This window comes from Medicago sativa, chromosome 7 (assembly GCF_051527215.1).
Source record: "Medicago sativa cultivar Bolivia chromosome 7, Bolivia_mono, whole genome shotgun sequence".
NCBI classification, from domain to species: Eukaryota; Viridiplantae; Streptophyta; class Magnoliopsida; order Fabales; family Fabaceae; genus Medicago; species Medicago sativa.
Window position 1 is genome coordinate 62018126 of NC_140755.1, and position 20902 is coordinate 62039027.

The 20902-nt window shown below is 34.2% G+C and overlaps 1 protein-coding gene across 1 annotated transcript; it reads left to right on the plus strand.

Moving 5' to 3' along the window:
• The first annotated feature begins 1360 nt into the window (after positions 1 to 1360).
• On the plus strand, positions 1361 to 2538 carry LOC146907444 (F-box/kelch-repeat protein At3g06240-like). Its single transcript, XM_085726677.1, has one exon. The coding sequence runs from the start codon at positions 1378 to 1380 to the stop codon at positions 2536 to 2538; it is 1161 nt and encodes a 386-aa protein (XP_085582803.1). The 5' UTR covers positions 1361 to 1377.
• Positions 2539 to 20902: the final 18364 nt, after the last annotated feature.

The following is a 20902-nucleotide window of genomic DNA, read 5'->3' on the forward strand; positions in this document are numbered from 1 at the left end:
CTCGAATTCTGGAAATGTTTTTGTTTTTAATTTACTTTTTTAATTTATGTTTTAAAATTGTAAATAGTGAAAATAATTATAAATTTTAAGTGGATTAAAAAAATATTAAAATTACACAGTCATTATGACTTGTCAGTAGATTATGCTGACATGTTTAAATGAGGGACCAAAAGTGGAGGAATCTGAGATGACAGGACATAATCTAAATTTTTTTTTACAAGGACTAAAACCGGAACTCGCTCATATTGCAGGGACCAAAAGAGGTGAGGTATTAACCCTTATATTTGATGTACTCTCTATTGGAATGGAAAAAAACTATGTTCCAAAAACGTAAGAATTTATTGATGGATTAAATAGACAAAGAGAAATTCTTAAGTGAACCCTCACCTAACAATGTCATTTTTACACCCAACCAACCAAAACATGACATATCATCATAAAAATAAAGGCAAATTCTATGGTACATTCAAAAATTTGAGTGTACCGGTACACCAAATCGTTAAATTAATAATTAAATTAGTTATTTTTTGAAGAAAAAGAATTATTTTCTATCATTGACAATTGAAATAATTAAATCTTATTTACCAAAAGCTTCGACAAAATAAAATTTACTTTTTTTGAATTTTTATTACTCATAATAAAGAATATTGATTATTTTTTTATGAGAAAATTTTAGAATTTTAATATGATTCTTATAAACAATGAAATGATGTATTTTCTTATGAAATGATATTTTCTAAAATATAAATATTGACAAATAATTTTTTATTTCATAAATTGATCGTTAATTGATAAATTTATGAAATAAGAGTACCGGTCACCTCAATTTATGAGGTGTACCATAGAAGTTCCCAAAAATAAAATATACAAATTAAAATTAAAAAGGAAAAATATCGGTTCTCTCTCCCACTTCACTAATAGGAACAGTAAGCGGAATAAACACAAACACAACATTACAATTTCGTGTGAAAATTGCATCCCTCACCAGTGCTGCTAAAACTTGAATGTTTCATCAGTCACTTTTTTGTTTCAATGCTGTTTACGTCTGATGGTAGAGATCGGAGGTTGAAGACAATTACAAGACGTGGGATATGAGAGAGAAAATATTAATTAAATTATATTTTTCCCTTTTAATTTTTATATTTTATTTATACGATGACATGTCTTGTTTTGGTTGGTTGGGTGTAAAAATGAGGTGTTAAACTACAAAAATGGTTGGGTGTAAACGGCTCACCTAAGAATTTCTCATAGAAAAAATCTTTATTTATTTTCGTCAAACTACAAAAGCATTACTATGTTTGTCAAAAAAATAAAACAAAACAAAAGTATTAGGGTTCAGGTTTCAGCACCAATTCTCCAAACGGCGCTGCGTTCTTCATGAATATCCAACATGAATCTCCCCCTCCATCTCAGTTGCAGCCATTCCTCCCCGACGAACTTATCACAGAAGTGCTTTCCTTCCTTTCTGTCAAATCTCTCATGCGGCTGAAGTGTTTGAGTAAGTCATGGAAGTACCTCATATCTGAACCCTACTTCGCCAAATTGCACCTTAACAGAACAACACAAAATGCAGTCCGCACATTTGTATCATACGATGCGTATTTCACGTCTTACAAGGCCGTGTTCTTCACAGTCTTTCCTTTGCTCAAAAACCCTGCAAGAGATCCTTACTATCAACTGACGGACAAGGATTGCCGCTACATCGTTGGTTCCTGTAATGGATTGCTTTGCTTATTCGGTGGAAGTGAGTATAGAGCGGACGAAGGGGGGCATAGAGAGAAATGGATTCGTGTTTGGAACCCGGCCACAAGGACAATATCAGAAAAATTAAATTGTGATGATGGCTTAGGTTTCCCTTCGCATTTCACGTTTGGTTATGATGATTCAACAGAAACTTATAAGGTGGTGTATTTCACTCCAGAGACAACAAATGTAAGAGTTTTTAGTTTGGGCGTTAATGTTTGGAGAAATATCCAAGATTCCCCTATGATTCATCATCATCGCCGGATGAAGGTTGTGCATGTGAGAGGTAGTGTTAATTGGTTGGCAATTCACAATTACATTGGTGATGATTATAATTTCGAGGTTATTACTATTGAGGAATTTGTGATTATTTCACTTGATTTGGGCACTGAGGCACATACTAAGTTGTTGCCTCCTAATGGTTTCAATGAAGTGCCAATTGTTATACCTAATCTAAGTGTCTTAAATGATTATCTTTGTTTTTCTCATGATTTCAAAAAAACTCATTATGTTATATGGCAAATGAAGGAATTTGGAGTTCAAGAGTCTTGGACTCAATTATTCAAAATTAGTTATCAGAATATCCAAAATGATTATCACTTTGATGACTTGTGCCGTTGTTTGTTGCCATTATGCCTTTTGGAGAAAAACGATAAACTATTATTGACCATAAATGATTTTCTTCAAAGACGACCAATTCTCTATAATTTGAGAGATAATAAAGGAGAAATGATCAATATAGCTTGGTGGTCCAATGGTCAGAATTATGTTGAAAGCTTGATTTCTTATTGTTGAAAGTAAGTTCCTTTACAATGATTTAATTGTTTGAATTTGTGCTACTATATGTATGCTATATAATAAGTTGTGTGATCATTTTCTTATGATGACTTTGATTATATTACTGAATGATTATTATATATCAGCTATTGTTAATGGTTTGGAAACTTTGAACCAATTATGCATTTCATTTATATTTAACAAAAGTTAGAAGATGATTTTACGTTACTTGTATGATCATGTTCGCGTGGTGTATTTGATTTGAATTTGATTATATTTCTGAGTGATTATGTATTGGTTATTGTTAATGGTTTGACAATCTCTGAATCTATTGAAGCTGGTTTGCTCTTATATTTAAGATGCATATTCTTTATTGGTTTGTTCTTGACAACGTTTTAAATTTTAAACAAAACATAAGTGTGATAAAATCCACAACATGGCAGCATAATACATTATTTAACAACATAACCCCCATGTTACCTATGGTGCAGGTTTGTATTCTTGGCGGCACGGTTGAAGGCTGTTGCTGCACAATTCCGCGTTCGCCTGGAAAGGAATTTCTAATTAGATTAATGAACATTTTTTTTTCTATTTCTTGCATTTTGTATTATTTAAGCCTAGAAAGGAATTTATTTGATTTTAACTCAAATTTTTTGAACTAGTTTTTGTTGATATTGGATTCATGTTTATATATGTGGAGAAAATAAAACTTAAATATGTCCCTGATGCACATCAGTGCATCTATTTGTTTGTAGGCTTTCCAGAACATCAAAATGGGTTAATTTGATTCAAGAACATATGTCAGTGATAATATATTGGGTATGATTGTGATCCTAATCTTACTGAGTTTTAGCTAATTTGGTTGCCTCTATTGCAAGCTTGATGAGAGGCTATGAGGCATTTTTGTCAGCAAATTCTCGTGTTTCGATTTTATCATGACATGAACGAACACGTCATCTACAATCCAAATTGTCGTGTTTCACTATATATGAATATGATTATGATATTTAGTTTGTTGCCAGAATTTTCATTGATGCAATGCAGGCTTGGAAATGGTGTTCCATTAAAAGAGACATTCTAGATGGTAATGGTTTAACAGGAGGGCCTTCAAATCAACATGTTAAAGTTCATCTTTATGAGTCTAAAATAATGTGGTTTCTGCTTCTGTTAACAAGGTTCAGTTCATGACAGTATACTATCTTTTAGTTCCAATCACTTTCAATAGAATTAATTTATTAAGTAACAGTTAAACAAAATTCAACCTTTGTTGAACAATAACTTGAATCATAAATTGTCAATTCACTGCAAGCTCAATGGGAGCTAATATGAGTTAGCTGTGCTTTCTCCTAGAAACACTATTTGATGGTTACAACTTGTAAGCACTGCTCTATAATATTCTTTATTATTTTAACCTCAAAATGAATATTATTGAAGAGTATGAGAGAAGTACAAATAGTACTTTTCCTTTAAAATTGGGAGAAGTACAAATAGACTCTTTAAAATTGGGAGAAGTACAAGGAGTACCCCACCCATTAGAAAATATAAACAACTCCCTAAAAAAGAAGACAAATAAGAGGGTTCACAAACCACTCGTAATAGAAACAAGGGCCCCCTTTCTACGACAAGGAACCATTTTCAATAGGTTTCTGTAAATCATTACTAAATCTTCTATACCAACTTCCTTATCCGCAAAAAATTTCCCATTTCTAGACTCTCAAATCCTCCAAATGGTTGTATGACATGTTACCATTAAACCATTCTGGTGCCTTTTGTTGAGAGAAGAGGAATAAAAATAATCAGAAAGAGAGGTGATAGTGCCAGGAAGCATCGCTCCCGTTCCCGACCATTTGAAAATATCATACCACACTGAACATGAAAACTTGCACCGACAAAACAATTGGTCTTTCACCTCTAAGGATCCCAGACACCAAACATCACCATCCAAACTATTGATAAAAATTATCCTCTTTGCTAGATTTCCTCTAGTTGGAAGTCTTCCAAGAAAGAGTTGTCAAGCAAAAGTTTGAACTTTAGGCGGAGCAAAACTTGCCCAATTAGCTTTTAATCCCCTTCGCAAGGCTGCGGACAAGACTTTATCGGGTAAAAGTGTTTTTATCAAGGGCCACATACACCGATTTTACCAACAAAAAAAACTGTATTGATCAAGCACCCAAGTCCAACTTTATCTTCACGCCCAACTAAGGAACCCTCAATCTGGTCCCATAAATCATGAAATAGAGATTTTTTTTCACTCAAAAAAGTTCATCCACCACTTCGAGTCCCAACTCCAAGCAAATTATAATGACAAATTAAAATTGCTAACTTTGTCCTGAGAATGATCTTTTCATTAAGGATAGCTTCTTCCAAGTTTAGGCTTCGTTCGTTTCTTAAATTCCTCAGTTCACATTGCTTTTGCAGCCATGACCTAATGCAGAGTTAAAAACAATACATTATAAACTTCTTTATACAAAGCTTATCAAAGTTTCTTCGTGATTAAAAAAATAAGATCTAAATCATTCAAGAACCAACATTTGGTGTATGATTTCATTTGCTTCCATTACATTATAAACTGCAAACTACTGAAATTAAGCCGTCCTTATTATCTGCTGTGCAAGCTTGATTTTGCATCAATAAATGGAAAGTAAATAATTTTCCATGATACTTCATTGGTTTAAAAACGAAACTGAGTTTCTGAATCATGGTTGCTTTAGCAAAATGTAATAACAAGTATTATCAAACACTTCCTTGGTTTAGAAGGAAAGTTTGGCTTATGAAATCATGTACCTCTAAGGCTGCCTATTATTACTGTGAAAGCAAAATATAATGACAAATATCTTCTCTGTTTTGTATTTTTGCTCATCCATAATTAGAAGCCCAACAATGAATAGTTGACCAGCACAATTGCGAAAGAAGAGCCTTATTTGTCACATATTAACCTTACCTATTAGAAGCCTCGCGATTGAAAAAGAATAACCTTAATATTGAGGAGATAACTATAGGATAGAATGAAACATTGATCCAACTCTAAATAGGTGCATTCGATTAAAAAAAAAACTCTATAGACAAAATATATCACAGTTTTTTTTATCTCTAGTTTTTTTAATCGAATGCACCTATTTAGCTAAATGGGTGAATTGGTTGCATTGCTACAAGACAAAATATCTCAAACTATTTAAATATATGAAAATATATAACAAATCTATTTCACTTTCATAAGATATTTGTATTATTATATATCCTTTACCTCTCTTCGTCCTCATATTGATATCACCGTAAGTGCACGATTTTATCGTCAAAATACAATATCGATTCCCTAGAAACTTATGATCACAATGGTAACCTTTTTCTCTCTAAATATGCAAACGGAGAAAACGTTTTTTTTTTTTTTTGTTGTTTTTATAAACGATGAAAGATGATTGAAAGACGATTTAATAATACTTTTGAAAATATTCAACGGTAAAGGAGGCTCAAAATTATTGGAGTTCGCCATTATAACGAACAAACCAAATCTTATTCCATCTTTCTGCCTCGAAAATGCATGCATAAAGATGAGGTATTCTCTATTATATTGTTTACTCCATCTCTATAGTATAAACAAGTTCCTCGCTAACACAAATCTTATTCTCATGACAATCCATGTTAGCATGAATCATTAAACACAGATACCCTTTTATTTTAATAAAAGATGCAATCATTGAAAGACGATTTAATATTAGTCTTTAAAATATGTAGTGGTAAATGAGAGCCTCGGTATCATTGGAGTTCATCGTTATAACAAAAAATCAAATCTTATTTCGACCCTTTGCCTCGAAAAATACATGCCTAAGGATAATGTATTCTCTAATATATTCTCTAGTATACACAAGTGTCTCACTAACACGAAATCTTATTCTCATGGAAATTCATGTTAGCTTGATCCACTTGGGTTGGTCTGGTGATGTTGGCTTAGGATCTTGGAGTGTTATCCTCTCAAGGTCGCAGGGTCTTAAGTTCGATTATTCTTAATAGAATGGCTTTTTTTTATAATAAAAAAAATGAATACGCATTTTTACATCCCAAAAAAGTTTTAGATTATTCTCATGCTTCAAACTTTGTGTCTAACTTTATAATTCTAATAGCCTTTACTCATTCTCATTTATCAGAAGATTGCCTAAGATTTTGATAAGTGCTTAAAGCTAGATTAGGTGAATGTGTTTCCTAATCAAAACAAAGAAATAAGGATCATTGAAAGTTTGTCATAAGAATACTTTCCCTGATTACAAGACTAACAAGAACTACCCATTCTTCATAGTGAAGAGCATAAACAAAATTAAATAAAGAAAGTAAGTAAGAAAATAAAGAAGAAAAATATATTCAAATAAAATAGAGTCCTGCTCTTTACCCAAACGGTTCTGCTCATTTCCAAAGTAAAAGTCCAAAATGCCCCTACGCAACTTAAGTTGCGCTAGTGTTAAATTTACGTGACTTAACTCACGCAGCGTAACTTAACTTACGCTAGTGTTAAATTTACGTGACTTAAATCACGCAGCGTGAGTTAAGTCACGCTAGTTCATTCTTGACAGCCACATGCTTTTTCATAGTGAGTCAATTTCCATTCTCTCTCTCATCTCTTTTCTTTTCCCTTCTTCACTTCATTTTAATTTCCAGATCCAACTCATTCTCTCCCTCTCGGTGCTGGTGCTGGACAATCAATTATTGTTAGCAAATTTTTTTTATTAAAACATTTCTTTACAACTATTTTCATATCAAGATTTGTGGTAGTGACTTAATCAACAACTTCTGGATAATAGCAAGGAATCAGAAAACAAAGGAAAGGGATTTGTGGTAAATGATATGGATTTTATCACAAATTTGTGACAAAAAATGATTGCAAGTGGGATTTATCGGAAACCAAACATGTTCTTGTGCATTCATGGTTACTTTTTATCCTGTTAAAGTACAGATACATAATATAAAATACTGCAACACATGGAAATTAAAAGTTGGAACTTGGATGAAAACCAACGTGAGTTAACTCACGTTGGGATTTTAATGTGATTTTTGCAGACTTATAACTAGCGTGAGTTAACTCACGCTGGGTTTTAGTGTATTTTTTTTTTGCGTGACTTAAGTCACGCAGCGTGAGTTAACTCACGCAAATTTAACACTAGCGCAAGTTAACTTATGCTGCGTGAGTTAACATGCGTAGGGGTATTTTGGACATTTACTTTGAGAATGAGCGAAACGGTTTGGGTAAAAAGCAGGACTCAATAAAATATTCCAAGTGTTGGTGGTAAGTGGTATCAAATCAAGGCAAGACTAAGCCTATTTATAGGCAAGACATTACAATGTCCATGGATATACATTAGTAGACAATATGATTGATCAAATTCCGAAATAAAAGCCACAAAACATGAATTTACATTGTTGTTACAATTGTGGCCCCTTCATTATGAGTTACCATAACAACTTCTGTATTTAAGAAGTTGATCGCTGACTTCTCCATCTTTAGGTGATGCATTTTTATCTTTAGTGATGCATTTTTTTTATTTAATGATGAGTTATTTGCCACACTTGATCAATGAAAATTGTCTTGAATGCCATATGAGTGCCCTAAGACAAGGTTTGGTCAACAAATCTTGATTCTTTGAAAGATTCTAATCCATTTTGCGCCATTACTTTATACACCTCTTATTTTACCTAATTATTCAATAATAAAGTAAAATTTAGTAAAATCCAAATAAAACTTAGATAAAAATATAACTTTATTTAAAAAAATACTAATGAAAAATACTCGAAAATATGGTGTTATCACATATCTTACGCGAATGTTAGAGAGGGAAAGCCTCACGGTTGAAAACTATAATTGAATATGCAATTGAAAATGAAAACAGAAAATCTTTGAATAATGTGTTTGAATCTGAAAGTATCCGTAAAATTAAGATTGAATTGAAAAACAATAAGAAAAAAATGAATTTAAGTAATCATGTTTGGTGTCATAAGCACTTTATGGACCTGTCACTTTAATGTTAAATGTTCATGTAAGCATTTTTTAACAAGGTTGGATAAAATAAAAAGATCCTTTGTTAAAAAAAAAAAAAAAAAACAAATTACAGGACTAACTTGTTCACTTTTAAAGACATAAAGGACCCTTACAATCATACTTCCTCAAGGTAATAAATCAATATATGCAAGGTTTAAAACAATGCACATTTCAAGAACCCTTACATGCATATTTCAAGAATCAACACTTAGTGTATGAATGCAAGGTTTAAAACAATGCAATTTAGATAAGATTGTGAAGATAATTGTGAGCTACCAAGCATACACAAACTCTACTTATAAGCTTTCACATAAATTCAAAATCATCATTAATCTTAATTACATAATCAAACCAAAGGCCAAATGTCTAACATCGGCAAGGTCCTCCTAAGTTTGAATTTGTTCATCTTTCCAAAGGTGCTCTGCATATGCCACGTGAAAGGACCTTTCTTCTTAACCTGGTTTGGGAGAAGTGATTGTGAAAAATTAATGTTTTTAGAAGTAGTGAAGTGTTTCACTGATATAGGTTTTTGAAATATGTGAGAAGATAAAGTAAAAAAAATGGTGTCAAAATAACAGAGTGAAACAATTTGCTCGTAGAACTGAAGTGGTTCACTACTTTTCTCTGGACAGTGAAACGATTCAGTTTGATTAGTGAAACGGTTCACTTTTAGAAAATTAGTTAAAATCATTTTTGAAAGTAAGTGGAACGAATACGCATTTTTTACATCCCAAAAATGTTAAGTTATTCTCATACTTCAAACTTTGTGTCTAACTTTATGATTCCAGTAACCTTCTCTCATTCTCATTTATCAGAAGATTGCCTAAGATTTTGATAATTGCTTAAAGTTAGATTAGGTGAATGTGTTTCCTAATCAAAAGAAAGAAATAAGGATCATTGAAAGTTTGTCATGAGAATACATTTCATGATTACAAGACTAACGAGAACTACTCACTCTTCATAGTGAAGTGCTTAAACAAAATAAAATAATGAAAGCAAGAAAATTAAAGAAGAAAAAATAAATTGAAATAGAATGCAATAATGCAAGTGTTTTTGGGGGTAAGTGGTGTCAAAGCAAGGCAAGATTAAGCCTATTTATAATAAATACATTACAATTTGCATGCAATTACATTATAGTATTGTTTACCGGTGTTTCGGGAAACTACGAGTTAGTTCTGATTATTACAAGTGAGACCGAACTAGAAATCTTAGGACATGTTGTGCAAAGGTTTTGATCGAACACGGTTTGAAAAAGGCCACGAAATGCACTCAGGTTACTTAGAGAGTAGGACGGGTTTTAGAGTAAAAAAGGGCACTATCTCTCGACAGGTTTGAGATTGCAAGTAAAAGCAAAGTAAAGGGTAAAATCTTAAACGCATAAACTTAAAGGAAATGTAAAATGCATTGCATTAAAAGTAAAATATTCTACAAATCAGTTTACATACATTCTGTATAACTCGTTTCCCTATGCGTCGGTGGTTTGACTGTTGTAGAAATTCTATAAATGGTTTGCGACCCAATTTCTGACTATGAAACTCTTATTTATACATAAGGAAAATAACTGGAAAAAGACTAATCCCATGATCAGCACTTTCTCCATCTTGGACAACCGCTTGTCCCCACGTTTCCACTAAGGAAACCGCCTTTGAGCTTGAAATCAAATCTTTCCCTCCTTGATTGCTTGACTTCGACGCAATTATGCTTTCAACCTTGCTCTGTCGAGCTCTTGACCATGCGCGCTAGGCTTGCTATCTTATCGAGATTCTCAAATTAAAATGAGAAAGCCTTCGATTCCTGTAAAGTTAAAAGTCAACCAAATGTTGACCACATTAAATGAGCCTGTCGAAATTACTGGCTAACAAACTGCCCCCCAAAAATGCCATTTTCGACAAAACTCGTCAAGAAAGGAGAAGATTGACATTTTTTAAAACACTTTTCTCTTTCCACTCTTATGACGTCATAGTCATCATGACTTTTGGGTACAATCTTTTCGTGTTCTCTCTTGGACTCCACTACTTCACGATTTTGTGGGCCATTACTTCAGCAGTTAGGAAAGTTAGTGGTACTCTCTTACTTCTCCTTGGGATATCGTCCAACCCTTGTGGGATTTTATAACTTCAGGTCTTCTATACTTTCCCAACCTTTATAATTATGCCGCGTTTTCCACGGGATTCCCGTTTCCGAATCTCCAGAAGCAAACGCACCTCTCTCAACACCCTTAAATGGTTCACTTGGGCCATGACAACCAAAGGCTTTGGAAACTCTCTTCTATGTCCACTTTATAAACCCCCACTCCCTTTTCTCTTCCATGCAGCTTATTTCGTGTTTGATATGGACTATTTGTCAGATCACCTTCTGCTTCCTATTGTTACGAAGGTTGCTAATTCCGGCATCAAAAATCTTTTCAGATTCAGGGCCACTTCTCTTCGCTATCGGAGGTTCCTCAGAAGTCCTAAGGTCCTTAGGGATTTACCACGAAGTTGTCTGTTCTACCTCTTTGATCTTAAACCCTGCGCAGAGAATATCGCCTTCATGAAACAACTTTTGGATAGCGGGGCACTCAACATTCTGTATCGTTTTAGCTTCCTAACTTTTCCAACAACCAGATCCATATGTGGAGGAGGTTAAATGGGTCTTGCGTGCAGCGGCCCATCATGGATCAGATGGGGCTAAGTACTTTCTGATGATACTTGATGTGTTAGCTGAAGGTGGGTTTTCCGTGGGCGAAGTTTTCTCAGTGTTCATAGATCTCTTCGACTGCAAATAGCTGGCTCGTTGCATGAGGTCACTCATGAACCTTGGGGGTCCATTTTGGGATGACTTTTCTTCCTCAAGGCTTAGTGTACCGACTTACCTGTGAATTTGGCGGGTCTTGTGAAGGTAGCAAAACAAAATCGAGGCTTGTTTGGCCACTTCTTGGGGCTGATGACGAATACAAAATGTCAGATATCTGTCTTTTTTGTCGTCTTGACCTTGAAATCACTTGTTTCCTCATTCACTTACGTTTCATGGAGAACTCAAGGTTCTGATTTTAACTAAGGCCATGACAACCCCATTTGGTGTATTTCGTCATTTTGTATTTTGGCCCATTAGATGGTTTTTTTTTTTAAAAAAAATCAAATGCCAATTGCAATTTCTTTTGTTTGGTATTGTCATGCATTGTGTTGTGACATACCAATGTCCAATTTTGTAATGCTTCGGCAATGTTTTGCATTGTTTTGCTAATTCAAAGTCGAATATTTGTTTCTTGTCGAATTTTAGATGTTGTGCTATTTTTTTTTATTTTCACACAATAGGCTTATGTTTTCTAGTACATGCCTTTTATTTTGACATATTATCAAAAGAAATTCATTCTCTTGACAAATTGTAAATGGAAAAGATTTTCAATTTTCAGGATGACAATTATTTGCAACAAAAAGACTACTTGCAAATAAACCAAAATTTGTAGCGAAAACCTAAATAAACATAACTCATTGCCTCCATAATTTTGTCGCTGACAATCCTGTCAAAAAGTTTACTAAATAGGAATTACATCTATTTTGATTTCAACCACTTCTTTTGGTTTCTACCCAAAACTTTGAATTTCAAGGCAACTAATGCCAAATTTTACCATTTGGCTTTCAATAAGGAACTATATAAATTCTTTATCAAAGATACAATCAAATTTATAGCCAATTGACCATCATTTCCTCAAGCTTCGACCTAAGTATTTCGATAGTATCTTCACTAACGGTTCCTTAACCATCTTTTACTAACTGCCAGCCACTAAGGCCTTCTTAATCTCATTCTTCGGCTAAACAAATGTGATTGTGCTCTAAGCATTTTGCTTAGATGTGATGATCATCCTCATCATTCCCTAAGGTTAGGGAATTCAGATCTCCCACATTAGGTTCTGTGTCGAAAGTTTGGTCTTCAAGGCTTGCAGCAATACCTTTTTTGGACCTCTGGTACCTTCTCCATTGAGTCCTTGTCATGGGGTTCTTCCCTTTGTAATTGTTGTTGTAAGCATACTCATTTGACTCAAAAGTAGCGCCCTTTGTAATGATTTGGAATGAAGATTTTGACCCAAAATTTCGTACTTTTTGGGTTTTGAAGGTGGAAGGAAAGAAAATGGTGCTTGAAGTATGAACTAATAGGTTTTGTACATAAACAGTAACCCTACGTTAGTTAACTCACGCAGGGGTATAATTGCCAATTTAGTTGGGCGTGAGTGTAGTGTTGGGAAAAAGCGGGATTCGCGAGAATATGCTAGATCGACTAACATGAGCCTACATTAAGCCCAAACTAGGGCTACCATATTTTTTTTGAAAGAAACAATTTATTAAATAGACACAACATAAATTTTTTATATAAGCATATTTAGTTATAAAAAAAAGACTAAGTCAGAAGTCATAAAAAAATTAGGCTTATCAGACCGACATACTTAAGTAAATATGAATAATATATTTTTATTATATTTTTTTGTTGTAAAAATTTCAAAAGAAAACACTTGTTTGATAATATAGATTTTTTACATCGGATTAATTTGTAAATTTGTTTACTTAAATTTATTAATCTACATTAATTTATTGTATATTTTATTGGTAAACCAACGTTATCATTTGTGTGTAATTGCAGAGATTAATCCTCTTGAGGTAACTGATATTAGGGGTGGCAAAACATGTATGATCATCGAGTCGATCCGTTTCACCCGTCGTTTTAGACAAGTTAGGGTGTGGTTTTAAGTCCACCCCGTATATTTGACCCACCTCATTTAACCTACTGAAAAAGCGGGTCGTGGTAGGGCGGGTCGGGCTGGCTTGCATGCTTATTAAAAAATATTTATTTAATTTTTATTGTACTAATAAATAATAAGTGATGCATTTTTTTGTTAAAAAAAATTAAAAAATAGGTGATCCATTTTTAAGGCATGAAACAAATGGAAATTCTTTATTAGACAATTGTTTTTCTCTTTAGAAGGGATTATAATGGGGATAAAATGATTAAGAGAAACTAAAAATGACTTTTTATAAAGTAGCATATATTTTTAATAACATTTGTGACAAAAATAAATGATTTTGAAGGAAAAAAGTTGTTATACGGGCCAACCCGCCAGTCCACCTCTTGGGGGTGTGCGGGTGTGTGTTTGAGCCCACCGCATCAAGTTGGCTCGCCCTGCCCCATCCTGTTTCTGGCGGACTTAAAGCAGACCGAGGCTAAACGAGGCAGGTTGACCTGCATTCCCATCCTTAACTGATATTCATTTAAGGGATTGAGCTCTCCCAAAAACTGTTTTCCCAAACATACCGATTAGAGATTGAACAATGTACCAAATGGATAAAGGACCAAATATCAATCACCTATGCCACACTACCTTGATTATTTATTGCATATTTAAATTTATTATTACAAAAAAAAATGTTTTATTATAAACTATAATTAAAATATGATATTTTTTTGTACAAATTATATAAAATGTCATATTAAATATCAAAATGGAGCTTAGTCTCATCGATAATGTTATTAGTTATTTAAATGTTCAACTTAAACAAACTTTTATGCATACTAATAGACCATCCAAGCTTGTAAAAAGGTCAATCTCAAACATAAAAATAAGTTTATAACAAACTATATTTAGACTTTCTTTAAAAAATCAATAACTATATATTTTTTTTTTAAGCAAAAAGTTGGCAGCAAGAGTGCTAACCAACCCAAAATATATATATATAAAAAAGAGAAAGAGAAATACAAAGGGAGGGGACTAGGCCAAAACTCCCAAAAACTTAATAAGTAACCCTTAAATTCGGCCAGCCAGCTTTATTGAGAATAAAACTAGGTTTAGCAAAATCGGGTATAACATTCCTAAATTCAATAGAACTCAAAGATAAACCATGGTTTGCTAAGCAATCAGCAACAACATTACCTTCTCTGAAAATGTGAGAAATCATACAATTCAAGTCTTGAAGGATAATCTTCACATTATTCCAACGGTTTCTTAAACACCAAGGAATGTGGTTAGAGTTTTTGTATGCCATAATGACTAAAGATGAATCAGTTTCTATCCAAATGTTATTCCACTGGTTGAGTTGAATAGTTTCTACTGCCCTCATGAAAGCACATAATTCAGCATGATATGAAGAGCAAATTCCCAAAGGTTCCGAAAAACAAAGAATGACATCCGAATCATGATCTCTAAAAATACCACCACAAGCAGAGTTCCCAGGATTACCATTTGATGCACCATCAATGTTGCATTTAATCCAATTCACCTGAGGAGGTTGCCATAACACTTCTATTGAAACAGTAGGCCTCCGGTGGTGAATTAAACAATTGAAAGATTTTAGAATGGTAAAGTCTGTGATTGAGTTGTTTGAAACTTTGTTTGTATGATTACCAGAAAGTGAAGTGGATGCAATAATCTTTGAAATTGCTGACCTCCAACTAATAGATTTGTTGTTAAATCTAGCTTGGTTCCTGACATACCATATAGTATTGATAAGATTAACTAAAACCGACTGTATCACCACCTTGCATTGAGGGGACCAAGGTTTATCACAAAGATTCCAAATATCTTCCTTTGAAGTGAAAAGAAGAGGCAACCTGATAACAGTAGCTAACCAAGACCAAAGCTTAGTTGCAAGATGACATTCAAAGAAAAGATGAAAAGAATTTTCGGAGCATTTGAGACAGATGCTACACATTGAAGGAAGATTGCATCCCCTAATCGATAAATTGTCATTTGTAGGAACCTTGTTGTGCATGAATCTCCACACAAAGAGGGATCTAGCTGGAGGGATATCTTTGTTCCAAATGCATTCCGCCCAATGCACATTTTGATATTGATGATTTTTGAAATCATAAGCATCTTTCAACAACAAATTACCAGAGGATGTATGTTTCCAGAGAAGCTGGTCTTTTTGAACAAGATTTGGAATAGATATTTTTTGAATGAAATGAGATGCTGCCGGAAACATTCGAACAAAATTAGAAGGGAGCTTCCAACGATTGTTGTGGATGTAATCATTAACAGTAGATTTGAGTAGAGGTCTAGTAGCTTCAGGAATGTCAAAAATATTCACAAGAGACTGGCCAAACCAAGGATCATTCCAGAAGTTAATATCCTTACCATCTCCTAACAACCAAATGGAATTAGATTGAATGCAAGAGTACTCATCTTTTATACTGCTCCATAAAGAAGAGGATATGTGATGTTTTATAGGTTTGTTATTTCTCAAGACTCTATCCTTCAAAAGAATTGCCCAAGGTTTCTGAGAGTTGATTAAATTCCAGCAAAGCTTCAAGTTGGTTGCTTGATTTAAACTTAAGAGAGATCTTAAGTTTAAACCCCCCTGCTTCCAATGTCTACAAACCTTCTTCCAAGAAACTGAAATTAATTTCCTTTTGTCTTTGTCTCCACTCCAGATGAAATTCCTAATCTCTTTTTCAAGATCTTTGAGAAGAGAAACAGGCCAGGCATAAATAGAAATGATATAGGTTAGCATACTATGAATAACAGATTGCACCAACTGGACTCTACCTGCCATAGATAACAAACTTGCCTTCCAATTTGAAAGTTTAAGTTTGATTCTATCTGCAATTGATTGTAAATGGGATGCTTTAGGTTTACCTTTAAAAATAGGCACTCCCAGATAATTGAAAGGAATGGAGCCTATGTTGAAATCCAAGAGATTCACAATTTGCTGAAGTCTATCTTGATTGATGGAAGCAGAGAAAATTGTTGACTTAGCATTGTTTATAACTTGGCCAGATGATAATGCATATCTGTTAAAAAGATCTTTAAGAGCTTGCAAACCTGAGATGTTTCCTTTGCAGTATATCATTAAATCATCAGCATAAACAGAGTGTGAAGGGACACTGAAGTTTCTTGTGCCTTTAATGAGATTAAGTTTACCATCTTCCACTAGCTTGGAAATACCTCTGCTAAGAACATCTTCTGCAATACAAAATAAAAGAGGGGATAAAGGATCCCCTTGCCTGACTCCTCTGGTGCAGTTGAAATAACCATGAGATTGACCATTGATAGAAATAGATATAAAGGCTGACTTTAGAATTACTTCAATCCAATTACAGAAAACATCATTGAAACCAAACTTCCTCAGCACTTGCAACAAGTAAGGCCATTCCAAAGTATCAAAAGCTTTGGTGATGTCTATTTTTAAAGCTAGATTGCCACCATAAGCTTTGTTGTGAAGTAAATTAGTAGCTTCGGAAGCAATACAAATGCAATCTTGGATGTTCCTGCCGTGAATAAAACCCATTTGCTCCTTTGAAATAATTGATGGCATGATTTGAGCCAGTCTATCAGCTAAAATCTTAGTGATGACTTTAAATTTAAAGTTAGTCATAGCTATTGGCCTGTATTGATCAATTGATAGAGCATTTGGAATTTTTGGGAGCAAGGCTATGATGTTAGAATTGTAGCCGGGCATGATCCAGCCAGTTGAAAAGAATTGAAGAACAACATCAATAACCTCTTTTTTAACAATGTTCCAGTAGTGTTGAAAGAAGAAAGCACCATAACCATCAGGACCAGGAGCACTGTCTTTGTTGAGGGCAAAAATAGCAGCTTTAATCTCTTGGTGTGAAGGCAGAATAGTTAACATATTGTTAACATCGTCTGTGACAAGAGTAGGAGTGACTTCATCTGCTAGTAGCTGATCCTGCAAAACATGGTTAGTACAAAACAAGTTTTTATAGTAAGAAACAACATGGTCTGCTATTTGAGATTTTTCAGTGAGCACTTGATCACAATCTTGTAAGGTGGATATAAGATTAGTGGTGGCTTTGATTTTGGCTATTCTGTGAAAGTATTTAGTGTTACGGTCTCCATGAAGGTGCCAGTTTAATCTAGCTTTCTCTTGCCAAAAAATTTCTTCTCTGGACAAAGCTTCTTCAAGGTTTTTGTGGGCTATATTCTCTTCTTTCAATAAATCATCAGTAGGGCCAGAAAGTTGAATCTGATCTTGAATAGAGACTAGCTTCAATTCAGCTTGTTTCACATTATCATGCACATTGCCAAAACAGGTTTTGTTCCACTCTTTAAGTTTCTCTTTCAAGAGTTTAAGCTTCTTGTTTAGAATAAACATAGGACATCCAACAATATTAATAGACCAACAATCTTCAATAATATTTTTACAATCAGGGTGACTGGACCACATTCTCATAAATTTAAAGCTTGAGGCGAAAGTATTGTGGTTTAACTGCAAGTCAAGAAGCAAAGGGAAATGATCTGATTTGTGTTTAACCAGGGTGGTGACAGAAACAGAATTAAACAAATCAATCCAAGATTGATTACAGAGAGCTCTATCAAGTCTCCTTTCAGTGCCTCTATGAACCCCTCTGCCATTGTACCAAGTAAATTCAGCACCCCTGGTGGGAAGGTGAATAAGGTTGTTGGAATCAGTCCAATGTTTGAACTCTTCCATAGGTATTCTAGATGGTGTGGCTCTGCCTCTATGTTCATGAGCTCCTAAGATAGAATTGAAATCCCCTATGAAGCACCAAGGCAAGGAATATTGAGATTGTAAGATGCTAAGGGAATTCCACAGTTGCCTTCTAATAATGTATTTAGTGGAAGCATAAATAACAGAAAAAGCAAAAACTTTGTTGTCGACAGAAAAAGAGAAGGCTACAAATTGATCATCAACAGCTAAAGTAACAGGGTCAAGGTTTGTTTTGCAAAGACACCAAAGATTAGGAAGCAAATTAAGTCTTTTGTTGACTGCAAAAATCTTAAGGTTTAAGTTTAGTAACCATCTTCTAGGAAGATCACTTGAATCCATCCAAGGTTCAGAGATAAAAACAAAATCAGGATTATGTTGTAAAATAATGTTTTTTAGAGCTAATCTTGATGGGTCATTAGCTAACCCTCTAGCATTCCAGTATAAACACTTCATTGGGAAGGCTTAGAGGTTACCTTTGATCTGGTAGAGTACAGTTCCCTGGTTTGCTGGTTCAATTTCTTTTGAGATTGTTTCTTGCTTTTTAACAATATCATCTGAAATCCATCTTTACCAATCAGTTGTTGAGTTGGAAATTCTTGTTGCATTTCTGTTTCTTCTAAAAACCTTGTTTCATTCTCCTCTAGTTCATTCATATTAGCCCAGGATTTTTGTATTAAATCCATATATTTCATGACTCTAGCAGGATTGGCAGCATTTTCCTCATTTAGTGCAACTTCAGTATCAGATTTCTGGTCTTGAGTATCTTCCACAAATGAACCTTGAGTTGATGTTGAGTCCTCTACTGAATCATCATCTGCAGCCCCAATTTCTTCATTGATATCTGCTTCTAGTTGAATGTCCTGCTTCCTCACTGGGCTTGAAGCAATATCTATTGCCTTGCCTTTCTTTGCATATTTCTGTTTCTCAATTTCTTCTTCAATGGTCACAGGATGTTCCTCTTCTCTTTTGTCTTCCACATTAACCACCTCCTTTTCTAAATCAATTGTCTCATCATTTTTGCGCTGATCTTGCCTACCATCTCTTTTCATTGCAAAAGTCGGCTTTGGTACAGCCACCTGGTGTTTTTTCTGAATCGGTGCTTTGTCTGTTTTCAACTCAACTGCAGGTTTCCATTTCTTGCAATAGTCTATGTGATGGCCTATGATTCTGCAGTTAGTACAAAAATCCGGTAGATTTTCATACTCTAAATCAACATAAAACGCGAAGCCTTTCCTCTCAACCAACAACGAGTAAATTAGAGTTTGTGATAAATCCATATCAACCAAAACTCTAGCATATTGTCCGAAGGTGCGTTCTATCATAGGTTTTGCCGTAGCAGCATCAGTGCAAATTGGGGAACCGACACCACTAACAATTGAAAACAAGATATTTTTTCTCCAATACTCTTGAGATAAGCCATAAATCCTAACCCACACTTGTGCAGAAGTGTTTAATTGTGTTTTAGGACTAAAATCACTTGACCAGGGAAACAACTTAAGATTACCAGGATTGAGGTTCCAAGAAGAAACCGACCTCACCCTTCTGACATCTTCTAGGCTAGTAAATGTAAATTCGAAATAACCTTTACCTCTTGTTTGGACTCCCCATCTGTTAAGGTCTTTCCAGATCAAAGCTAATTTCGCTTTCAAAGCACCAACAGACAAGGGTGTGGAACCCTTAGGCCAGAGAACTCTGCCATGAAGATTGAATTTGCAAGTGTCCATACCTGAAAGATATTCCTCCTCAGGAATCTGAATCGTGAATCCGTCACCCTTGATCACCGCTTGTGGCAGCTGAGACAGTGGGATCTCGCAAAGGTTTGTGAGTGCCTGCGCAAAGGATTTGTTTGGTTTGGGGTTGGAGATGATTGGTGTGGATGGTTTGGGATCAAGGTCAAGACATTTCCAAGGGATGTTGAAAGGTTTCATTGTGAGCAGATGAGTGTAGAAGAAAGGGGTTTGGGATCGGTGGTTTGGGATCAATAACTATATGTTAGACTTAGACCTTAATTTTTCTATTGAGGCCATGAGCTTTATAAAATCTAGCTCGATTCAACCTATATATTCTCATCTATAATTATGAGTATTAATTTTAAAATTTAAAGAGGAATGTTATAGACACTCTCTTTTTAACACTATCGCTAAGAGCCTAACACTTACTCTTTTATCGGATAAAATCAATGTATTTCATCCGATCATATTTATAAGGAAAAAAACTATTTTTTAGGTTCATCGAATAATTAATGTATCTGATCTATATATAGACTAGATACATTAGTTATCCATAAATCTAAAAAAAAAAAAAAAAAAAACCTAAAAAAATGTTTTTTTCTTATAAATGTGATCAGATAGAATATGTTTCAGCACTTTAAGTCAGACTCATTTTAAAGTGTGAAACTCATATTGATTTAACTCTCTAAATAAGTAGTGTTGCAAACACCACTCAAATTTAAATACATTATCAAAATTATAACATATACTTTGAATTTCCGTAAAGAAACATACTTTGAATTAAATCAAGAATAAAGATTTGTTTTCTTTATAAGCCTAGCTAAGCTAGAGAGAAGAGAATATTTTCATAACAACCCTAACACATTTAATAAACTCAATAAATAAATCCTTTCTTAACCCACCAAATAAATTAGTTACAACGTTTCCTTCTTAGACCCAACATTCATTTAAACCCTATCTTTTTGAGAGGTCATTTAAACCCTATCTTCTTTCTCCCAAATCCAACGGCTACAAATCAATCTTCAAAAATTCACACATTTATCGCCGTCACGAGTTAAGTGCCGTTTGACGTTCAAACTTTGATTCCCCTAACGCCGTTCCTTAACGGAGCAACGAAAACACGCCACACACTTCTAACGGTAAGGAACGGCAACGTCGGTGATATACGTTATACGCAACAATTCATA

Bases quoted from the DNA above. Each gene is read 5' to 3' on its own strand.
- LOC146907444 (XM_085726677.1), top strand. From the start codon at position 1,378: ATGAATATCCAACATGAATCTCCCCCTCCATCTCAGTTGCAGCCATTC.